Below are 11,155 nucleotides of genomic sequence, written 5' to 3' on the forward strand. Positions count from 1 at the left end.
CCTCTCGTTTTGGGACTCGCAGCAGCAATTTTATTTTTGCTACTTCTGCTACGATATGGCAAGCCAATCCACCAACGATGCCCAGATTACCATCGAGAACACACTCCTGGCAATGAAGTGTCGTGAGCGCATAATCCAAATTTTGGGCTTGGCTTGTTTAAGAGATCTGAATACCACATGGTTTCTTTCATTCAGACCAATCTGGCAAGATTGCATCTTACCTGTTCTACGATGCCTGCTATGTGGAGAAGAATGCGTGCTAGACATCTGTCACTTCTATCAGCACTGCCAATGGATGTTGATACTTTACTTGGTTCTTTAACGGCTCATGCATTGTGTTGTCCCCAACGGCTACCAATCCTGATGACGGCATTCATGGAGGTCTCACCGCCACAACTAGCTGACGGTGAGATACGTGGACCAACACGCACATTGGTACCATCTACTGCGAACATTGCTAATGCGACTGACGCTGACGGTGATGCTTCTCATCTGTGTACAATTGATCTGCTTAACAAGGTAGTCCAACTTTCACCTACAGTAGTAGACAAATTCTTTTCAAACTTAGAAGACTTAATGTTTTCTCCTAACAGCGAGAATGACTTTTGAAATTAGCCCACAGCGTTCTGATGAACTCTGAATTCGACCTTTGTTTTTCAAAACAAAAACTCTAACTTTAGAACTCTATTTTTCATCGATTTAACTTTTTCCAAATTGAACTTTTTTTTGCACAAAGTAATCTGCTTAAAGTAGAACTATTCTTAGAGAACAAGATTTATTTGAACACGTCCAAGAGACTATATTTGACCTCGTTCACAACCAAAACAGTTTATATATTCTGTCATGGAATGGTCTCGACCTTTCTTCTGTATTTCAGAGCCATTTCATAAATGTTATTTCATGACTTTCTGATAAGCTTTTTTCTAATGTCACACTACATGCTCTGAATGAAAATATTGTTTTTTTTTAAAAAAATGCGTACAGCACAAATGCTCATTTTCGTGTACAACCATTTCGAATGCATTTTATGTATTTTGGGTGGGATTGTAACCACATGCTTTAGAATGTTTTTGCTAAGTATTTAGTAATATCGAACATATTAAAGTGGAGTGGGTGTTGTATAGCGTTTTAGGACCCAGTGTAATTTACCAATTCATGCCCTTATATAGGTATAATTCACCTTGCCCTTATATAGGCATAGAAATCATAACCATATTTAGACATAACCCATCCAGTCCAAATACAGGCATGGCTACTTTCACTAGATCCAAAAAGACACAACGATTTCTTGGAAAACTCCCCTTCAACTGACAGGGACATCCCCTTTCTTAAATATTGATTTGTCCTAGAAATCATGGTGTTTTCAATAACTACCGTTCTTTGGTGACGTTATGTCTGACTTTACGTCAATCAGTTCTGAGCTGGGATGGTGCAGTGAGATAAATAACGGTGATGGATCAAGCCCTGATCTTTGGACTGGGTAAGAGTGGTCTTCTTAATTCAGACACTCTGTTCATCACCACCCCCTTTTCTGAATCGTTTTGGGCCACTATAGGTGTGGTAGGGTATACTCAGACATGAGTCCCTTTCTCACTGCACCATCAGGATTCAAGCAAGCTGGGCCGAAGACGGCTGAAATGCCAGAAACCGGTCCCCGGTAGCTTGTCTCCTTTCTGGTGAAGAATTGGCTTGGTAGTTTAGTCTGCCCTGTTCCCATGATGCACTGAGCCAGGGACAGACTGATTTGCATATAGCCAGGTTCTGAGCTGGGATGGTGCAGTGAGATAAATAACGGTGATGGATCAAGCCCTGATCTTTGGACTGGGTAAGAGTGGTCTGCTTAATTCAGACACTCTGTTCATCACCACCCCCTTTTCACCACCCCCTTTTCTGAATCGTTTACGTCAATCAAGGCACCTTCAAGGTATAAATATGCCCACACTTGCCCTAGCAAACACACGGTGGTTTAGAGCAGTTCGACGATCTACCGACGCAGCTCGCTACAGCAAGTGCCGAAGAAAGCCGACCCTCCAGCTGATGCACTGACAGAGAGGCTGCCTTTCTCTTGCTGAGAATCCATCTCCAGTGTTTCCAAGCTCCCCTTGCGGGGTGTTGGGAAATAGAGTCTGGAGACAGAGATACCAGACCTCCTTCATTCTAAACTAAGGTATGGAGCTGATTAGACCCTAAGAGAAATATTGGATAGATTCTTGGCAAAGAAACTAAACCTATGCACTTACTTCTTCCCTTGTACTAGACTTAGGTTAGGTACATCGGGTAGGCGTATTTTAGAAATACCAGTTAAGTACTTTTAGTCTTTGTTATTTATGTATGTATCTTATGGCTTAGAAACCATACCTTGCTTTTACAGTATTATTTTATAATACTATTCTTGCTGTGCGCATTATACTTTACAGCCAGTACTATGATTGTAGCAGTTCATTTCTTCTGCATGAGAAAGAAAACTTTTTCAATAAATACTTTTATTGAAAAAGCCCGTCTCTCTATTTCTCTGCACCTCTGTTGAAACGAAGCATGCACGATTGACTGAGTGAAATATCTATCTATTGTTTCCACGACTCTGAAGATCAGTTTTATCTTGGGGAGACAAAGTTGTCATGTTGAGGCAGTTGTCAGAAACGAATCCCTTCTTGTTTATTCGAAAAAGTTTCTAGTGACCTCTGAGCTAGCTGGCATTCACAATTAAGTCTAATATATTCAATAGAGACCTAGTCGAATTAAGTACTACGTCACATCTATATGATATATTATTCCAATGCGCAGAGCCTATTGGAAATATAGGAATTGCACTACACAGTCTTCTCCCCTCTTTAGGATTCGGCATCTTTACTCTTCAAGTTCCTTACTTACTACAAAATCTCTTCATTACTGAAGTGCATCTTTCCTAGAGTCATTGCGTTTTCAAATCTCCATCAGTTTACATTTTTCATGAGGGCAAAGAATGTGAATTACTTCTCTCTGGAGATTATCTCAATTAGTATTATTTTGGACTGCATGTGTGCCCAGTACCTTGTACACGTTTGTTACATGTATAGATAAAAGTTAGTTCCAGGTTAAGCATTACCAGGTTTCTTTGTTTTTTTAAAGTTTGGCGCCAGTTTTGGTTGCGAGGTGTCGTGCGAGGTTTACACCAGGCACAAACTCAGAGTATCGAAGAAGAAGCCTTAATACTTGTGTGGGCTTGAGTAGCTCAAGCAACCTTGCATCAGATTGTAGCCCAATATTTTTGGTTGTTCAGGCTCTGGGATACAACCCAAAAAGCTCTGCGCTTTTACACAGAACTTGCTTCAGTGTGATTGTTTAGCGAAATTAATGTCTGGGTTACATTAAGCATCAAAACACTCAATCTGATCTGGGTAAGTCTGAAGTGTGCAGAAAACATCAAGCCTTGCACCCACTCCTGAGACAATGGACCGTGACAGAATCCCTTGGGCTCACTCTAGGAAGGGAAAACACATCCAGGACTTCTCGGCTGGATTTGTTGCTATTAGAGTATATGTTGAGCCAAACTTAAGAAGCAATTCCGTATTGTTTCTACTCCCTGGGCTCTGCTCTGTTGAAGGCCCCTTCTGCTTCAGCTAAGGTTCTTTCATTTATCGGTTGGTTTTTAGCAAAGCATGTTGTGATTTCCTCACTGTTCCCAGCACACATGGCAGCCGGATGAACAGATCGTGCCTGACAGCCCTAAATATGACTCCTTTTTCCTACCCACAGAATTATTTAGGTCTCGCACCTGCGATGGAGGGCGAAGCCCTGCTGTCGCAGAGCGAGCCTATTGTCGGCGGTTCTGCTTGCAAGGACTAACTTGAGGAGACCAGAGACTGGCACGCGCAGCCTGCCGGAATCGGATCAGGTCGCGCGCGTGAACATGTGCTCCGATTCCGGCAGGCTCTTCAGTCACCATACATCATGCACGCGCACACACAGCCACACATATATACACACACGCACAGCTAACAGACACACAGCCACACATATACACACGCACAGCTACACACACACAGCTACACCCACACACGTGCACACACCCCCACTCCCGCACCCCCCACCCACTCACTGGGCTCTTTTCTCGCTGCGCTGCTACGGGATGTTCTGTGAGTTGGAGAACCTTCCTCGCACCATTATGCCTTGCCTGCTCTCACCCGGGAACCCCATCATTCCCGGAATCCCTGCTTTCTTCTGGGTTCCCTCTGCCTCCTAGGTGCCGCGCTCCGGACGAGCTACGTCACCGCTAACCTGCTACAGAGGCGGGGAATATCCCCGAACTTCGCAGGCTCCTGCCTATCAACGTAGAGCCCGCCTCTCCCGCCTGCGTTCCACGCCTCGTTATTAGTCCGTGCTTGTTTGGAGTTGCAGCTGCCGTGCTACTATGTAAAAACATTAGCCCAGAAATAAAGTCACATCTGAGCCCACTTCATGTAATCTGAAACTCAAAGAAGCACCTGTGTCAACAAAGATCCTGAGAAACATGTGACCCGACAATGATACACGTGGGAAGATGGCGAAGGACAGTTTTCCCTGTGCATTTTTCTTGCTCACATTAAGACCCGCTGGACACCACTGCAAAGAGTGCATTTCCATCTTGTCTTTGGAAATTGTAAGCAACTGATGTCTTTTAAAGGGTATGAAAACACACCAGGACATGGTCAACAGCCTCAGTGACCCTTTGTTTTTTTTGAGAGGGTAGGCAGTGGTGGAGGATTGGTGGAGGGTAGAGTGTCTCTAAGGTAGTGATTGAAACCAGGAACGTCAGGCCAGTAGAATAAGGTTTAATACTACATATAAGCTTGCACAGTGACTGAGGGTGAACATGCAGGGACCCCTCCGCTGCCAGAACATTAACTGAATTAGTTAACACACAACTCTACATTTTATGATCACTTGCATTATGACATTCTAAGACAGTGAGCACAGTTCTGAATTTTCAAGGAGGCGCAACTCTCAACAAAACATACAAGGTACAACTCCCCTCCCCCTCCAAAGCCCTACCCACTCCTGTCTAAAGTGGATAAGAAGTCAAACTAGGCATCTATGCACAATGCCTTCCGTGATGCTGCCATGCGGCTCCAGGGAAGAGATCAGGCCGATGGCAAGGCGGAAGACAGTTTTGTAAAGAAGGATATTTCACTTGTTGGGTTTAACACAGGAATTTAGTCAAGAGTAGCCAAGACGGTGTACACCTATGAACTACATTGGCTGGCCTGAGGGATTCCCTTCCTCCGGTCGACAGTTCCCTACTCTGAAGTTCTTATCGAGTATCAAGTTCTTCTACAGCAGCTGCAAAGCTACCTTTTCTTGCTTGAGCTTTTCTTGGGGTCTAGCATATTTTATTCGTCAAAATCATGTTTTACTTTAATAGCAAGGTACTCTGATGAGTAAGGGGTGTCTGCATTGAAATAAGAAATTTAAATTGCACGGAGGACAAGCATTGGGCACAAGCACCTCTGAAATCCAGTTAACCACTACAGTCTTCCACGAAGTGTCCAAGATAGCGGTTGGCAGTCTTAAACACAAGAAATAACAAGCATTTGCAATGCAATAGGTCTCGCATTTGCGAGAGTTTAAGCTATTGGCATTGTTAAATGCCTTTTATTTATGTTTCAAAAATCAACACTTAAATAAAAGGCATCGTCATTTACAATGCCAATAGCTCAAACTCTTGTAAATGCGAGACCTATTGCATTGCAAATGCTTGTTTTCAATAGTCTTCCACCCCCACACTGCTTGTTAATATTGGGTGATCAGTGCAGTTTTCAATGCTTACTGCATCACATAGCAGAGAGAATATAGACAGCAACGGATTGGGTACAAATCAAATAAGTGAGAGAGAGATAGCAATGTCAGACTTAAGTTGAAATGACAAACCAACTAAATTTTCATACCCAAAGTGAAGTGTATTTGTGCTTTGTGACAACAAGTTCTAGCAACATAAAATTTGAATTTAAGATGTGCAAGTTGTGCATACTTGCATGTTTAGGAGAGTAACACAAACATAAGTTCTGCTAACAGAGAGGTTGTGTGCCCTGATGGGGTTCTGGGTCTGCTTAAGGTAAATGTGTGTGCAAACGAATGTGTGCACTCAATAGCAACCCATATAGCTATGGTTTCAGTACAGAAACTGATTCGTCAATAAGGGACATGGACAAGTTGTTGCCATATAGTCATACCACAGAGACAGTTTTTTTTTTTTATTATTGGCTCATTTTACGTTGTCACATAGATAAATGAATGTAGTTCCATGTTAATATAATTATTAGATATACAGTTTTAAAACGCTGTCAACTAACGTTCGATTAACGAGCCTCAAATAGACATACATGAAACACACCTGCAAAGAGAAAATAGAGGTTTTGTGGAGAATCAAAGTAGTCTGTTTGGAAAGGTAATTTATAGAGACCGAATAAAGCCAAACAAATCTAATGAAGACCACAATTTAAATATTTTAGTGTCGATAGTGGCCTTCTTATCAAGGGTCCTTAGAGGTCAGTCCAGAAGAATGTGATGAGGAAACTGACACCTTTGTCTTTAGAGCTCACAGTGTTTTCTCTAGAACAGTAAACTTAAGAAGTATATGTGGTTTTATTTTGTACTAGTCCTCTTGTATTTACTATGAACGAAACATTGTCTGCTTGTGCTAAGCTACCAATGAAAAGCCCAGCATGCGTGACAGAAGCTTGCCTTTATTTTTACGCACTAGTGTATCTCAGCCACAGCAAGACTGCGGCCTTTCTTTTCCCCCTATTTAGCAGTCCACTTGACTACTGATGGTTTCCTGTATACAAAACTGACATCTCGAAGAGCCTGGCTAGGGGCATGTTTCTGGTGTGGAACTAGAATTCTGGTTAAAGCAATAGCCGGAAAATGAGAATAGGTTTATGCAGCGGTCCTCTGCCTTGAGGAATGCCTTTCCTATTTGTGATTAAAGGTCATTTCCTCGAGGAGGCGATCTTAAATTGAAAAATAGAGGGAAACAAAATATATTGAGAAAAAAACATTGTTCCTCTGGCTCTGTGGTAGCTAAAAGTGTAGTACCGTGGTAGGGAAATTTCTTTTGAGAGATAGACGTTTTACTTCATGGTATAACTGGTCTGTCAGTAAACATTGACCTAATGTTATGCTACTTAGATTGGTCCAATGAAAAGTATCATGACCTCCATCTAAATAAATGTCTAAGACTGAGTCGTGAATCATCTTCTGACGACATTGAAACCCTGGTACTTTTTTTTTTTTTTTTTTCCAGGATTCCATTTTTCATGTACTCTCCTTCCTTCTTCCCAACCCCCTCCTCATTGGTCTATGAGATAGAGCCTACTATATGCATTTATAATGTGTTATTTAGCCATATTACACATCGTTTGCTAGGCTATAGAGCCTGATAAATCGATAGCCTCGGTTTACTTAATATCGTGTCATTGGCGGACGGACGAGCTTAGTTTTCCTTAAAATCCACGTGCGATGGCAAAATGCCACTGCTTGTATTGAAATTAATGCTGTGTGCCCTATTTCAAGTAATGTTCCTAGCTCATTTAATTGATATATATTGCTATTTTATTTCCTGCCTTATTAAAGAGACTTTATAATATTTGTCACATTGTACTCGGTGTGGCAGAGACAGTGTCAATAGCAGCGGAAGGATTTGTATTGTTATTCGTCTGTGTCCAGCATTAGCTGTGTACTAATTCATTATCCTTTGCTGCCCCCCTCAGGTCCGACAACGTAGAACATATGGCCAAGGTAAGCGATGATCAATGCTATCAATTTTCAAGAATATCAATTCGGTCTGTAAATGCAGTAGTCCTCAAGACTTTTTTAAGCTTTGCTATTGTGGAATTCTGGAGCTGGTCTACCTGTAGATCTCTGATAACAATGTCGTTACCCGCGCATCTGTCATAGTAATACTGCGTGTCCTACTTTGATGTCCCTTACCAGATTGTATTTCATTTAGTAGTAGAGCTACAATCTTTCTAAAATGTTTGGATTTATACTTTTTTCAAGTCTCGTGCTAGAGGTAATATAGAGTTTTTATTGTGGATGAAAAATTGTCAAAAGATGTTTCTCATACCAGTTCTTTTCATTAGACGGTCATGATGGGAGATGAAGAATCACTTGTTCACTGCAGGCCTTTATTGTTTTTATAAGAATATATAAGGGGCACACACTTACAAATTCACACATGCGTGCTGTCTCTGCTCTGTCATTCACCATCTCATTTGTGTGGACAGAGTGACTCAAAAAGAGGTAGAGATCAAAACAGCGCGAAAGTAATTGGGGGGGAGGGGGAAATACATAATAATCCTGTGATAGTAATATTTGTACTACAGTTCGTCAACTGCTCATCAGAGTAATGTACTTTCCTAAGGGGTCGGGAAATGAATCCACTCCAATTTTATATATGTGGATACAGGAAAGGCCGGCCGTTCCATTTAAGCCTTTTGAGGAGCAGGCGTAATTTGTATTTCCACAGCCACTCACTGGCTTGTGTGTCCTTGAAGCAGTATTCTGTCATTTTAATTCATTCGTATCATCGCTTAAGTGCTCAACCTGATGTTAATTTGTATATCCGAAAATGTAAGACCACGTGCATGTGAAAATGGGCCTTAGGAGGCTTTGAAAATGCGGCAGTGGCCACAGTTGTGCTTGCCTCAAGTCTCCTAAACATACAAATCTAGTTCATATATTACTGTGCTTCATGTTTGAGGATATGGATGTTTCTCGTTTCTTGTGGATGGTTAACAGACCAGGCATATAGTGTGGTAACCAGTAAAAGGAATGAAATACTACTGCCTCAAACCCTATACATAATCCTCTTGTGACAAATGACATTTAAGGTTTGTAACCTATGAATACACTAATATACTTTATTTATTTGTAAAGCTTTTCTTTGTAATATGCACTTTGTTTGGTATTAATAAGCTAGAATATCAATTTTCTTATTTTTCTGTGTTTTGAGATGTTTCATATTGGATGCCATACGACTCTGTCACATTATTGCAATATTTTGGACACATTTGTGTTTTGTTAGATGGACATGTTAGGATGAATTCTGTGAATGCCTTATGCGCTGAAGCAATGGAAGCCCTTTAGCAACATCAGTAAGGCATACCAATTCAGTAGTGTGGTCACTCACAATTAAGCAATATGCCTTTAAACCTAGGTCTGTGAAAGACAATCACCGAGCAAGATGATGAGAATATAGGTAGACATATTCAATACTGTGAAGAGAGGGATGCATTTTTAAATGTATTCACCCTAGAAAACTTTGTGAAACAATTAGTTATTGTCTCTAAATGTTTATAAATATACATAAAAGAACAGTACCTAGAGAAGCCAGTTGGAAGTTGCAAGCAGTGAGCATAGCCTGTAAATTGGAGTTTAGTAGTGCGAATAACATAGATGGCCCGAATAGTAAATGAATTCAGGAAAGAGATCAGCTGGTGCCAGTATACGTCATTGTGCTTGGTGCAGCCAGTTAGAGCCATCCATGAGGTCTGCTTCATCTCCTGGTGGGTGTGTTGAAGGTGAACTTCTTGTTACAGATTGCATTGGTTAATTGTTCTGATCCGCTTAAAAAGTGGTAGAGCAGCACACTGTGCCCTCTGTATAAACCTTGCCACCTCTTAATGAATTCTGAATTTAAACTATACTTTTTCATCTGGAATTTAGTTGCACGTGATTTTAGTTACATATGAGAAGAAACAGACCATTTAGTCAGGTCTAACTAGAATACTGTGCACTGGTTCTGGCTGGAATAAATTGATCTTCAGTGGGTGGTGGGTGGTCTGTAGTTTTATTATCAAAAGTCTTTAAAGGTCAGTCCAAGAAGTAGGCTTATGTGGTGAGGAAACTGGCACCTTTGTCTTTAGAGCATAACGCCTCTGTCTTTAGACAGTGGAAGAATCTGTTATTTTCTGTACATATTTGAAAGTATTAACTTTTTACGTGGAGCCTACCAGACCGCTCAGCTGTCTGGTTACAAAAGGCATACAGTGGGATTGCCAAGACCTTAGAGGGGCTTGTAGCCAGTTGGCTTTACTGTCATTTTTGTTTGCCTACTTTTTATTTTGTCTGCCCCCCCCCCCCCCCCCACCCCCAGCATCTTCAATTTACTTGCGACCTTCCACTGCTCACTTTTAAGAAACTACTTTTTTCTTTCATCTCATACGAAACCACAAGAGTGCATGTGTTTTCTAGCTGTCTCTTTCGTGTGCTTCTCTCCCCCCCCCCCCCTGCTCTATGTTACTCTCCTTCGCCCCTGAGGTTCTCTTACATCCTCTTCTGTGATGCTCCAGCCTTCATGTGCTTGCTTTTTGTGCATGCGCTTCTCCTCCAGCGCCACGTTTCTCTCTCTCTCGCGCCCTTTGCTTTTTTCTCCTCCCATGATCCTTGTTGCTCTCTTGCCTGGTTACTTTCTCGACCTCCCACCTGGTCCCCTGATGCTTCCGCCCTCACGACTCTTATACCTCCCGTAGCTTCTACCTCCCATGTTGCTTCCCCTGTTGTGGCTCTCATGTTGCTTTCCCCTGTTGTGCCTCTCATGTTGCTTTCCCCTGTTGTGCCTCTCATGTTGCTTTCCCCACACCTCGTGTTGCTTTTCCCTCACTGCTTTAAAAGAAATTAAGAAATTAAAAATAATCTCCAGTGCCTTCTTGAAGGCATGAATGTGTACAAAATAATGCTGGCAGCTCCATCACTGTCTTTTTTTTTTTTTTCTTTAGCCATGCTGCACAACATCGGGGATGCTGTATAGCATCGCTAAAAGCCATTGGCGAAAGGCAAGACCCATAGGCTTTACCAATGCTTCTTAAATCTTGCTTTGCTTCTGGCGGTGAAACGTTTGCAGGGTCTAAACTTCAGATCAAGTCCAGTGATCTGCGTGGACGGCTGCGGCAAAGCATTCTTTCCTGCTCCGCTTTACCTTTTTCTGAGGCAAACTGCCTCGGCCGGTTCCAGCCTTCAGCAACTCTGGGCACAATTCAATGACTGAACTGACATGCACTAACAGTGGCCACAAGCGCTTGGGCAGGTGGCGGGTGAACACAACAGTTTGGAGCCCTTTTTGCATTCCCATACTTTTGATAAACATTTCATTTGCTCCTTACATTCCACGTAAGAAGCCTTTTCTTTTCCGAAATCC

The 11,155-nt window shown here is 42.0% G+C and overlaps 1 protein-coding gene across 1 annotated transcript in view; it reads left to right on the forward strand.

Annotated features, from left to right (window-relative positions):
- LRPPRC (leucine rich pentatricopeptide repeat containing) overlaps positions 1 to 11,155 on the forward strand; it is a 675,215-nt gene that overhangs the window by 299,496 nt on the left and 364,564 nt on the right. The window contains exon 15 of the mRNA XM_086927797.1: positions 7,728 to 7,755. Coding sequence (XP_086783923.1) covers positions 7,728 to 7,755 — 28 coding nt within the window. The remainder of the gene's footprint in view (positions 1 to 7,727; positions 7,756 to 11,155) is intronic.

Source organism: Lissotriton vulgaris, chromosome 6 (assembly GCF_964263255.1).
Source record: "Lissotriton vulgaris chromosome 6, aLisVul1.2, whole genome shotgun sequence".
Taxonomy (NCBI): domain Eukaryota; kingdom Metazoa; phylum Chordata; class Amphibia; order Caudata; family Salamandridae; genus Lissotriton; species Lissotriton vulgaris.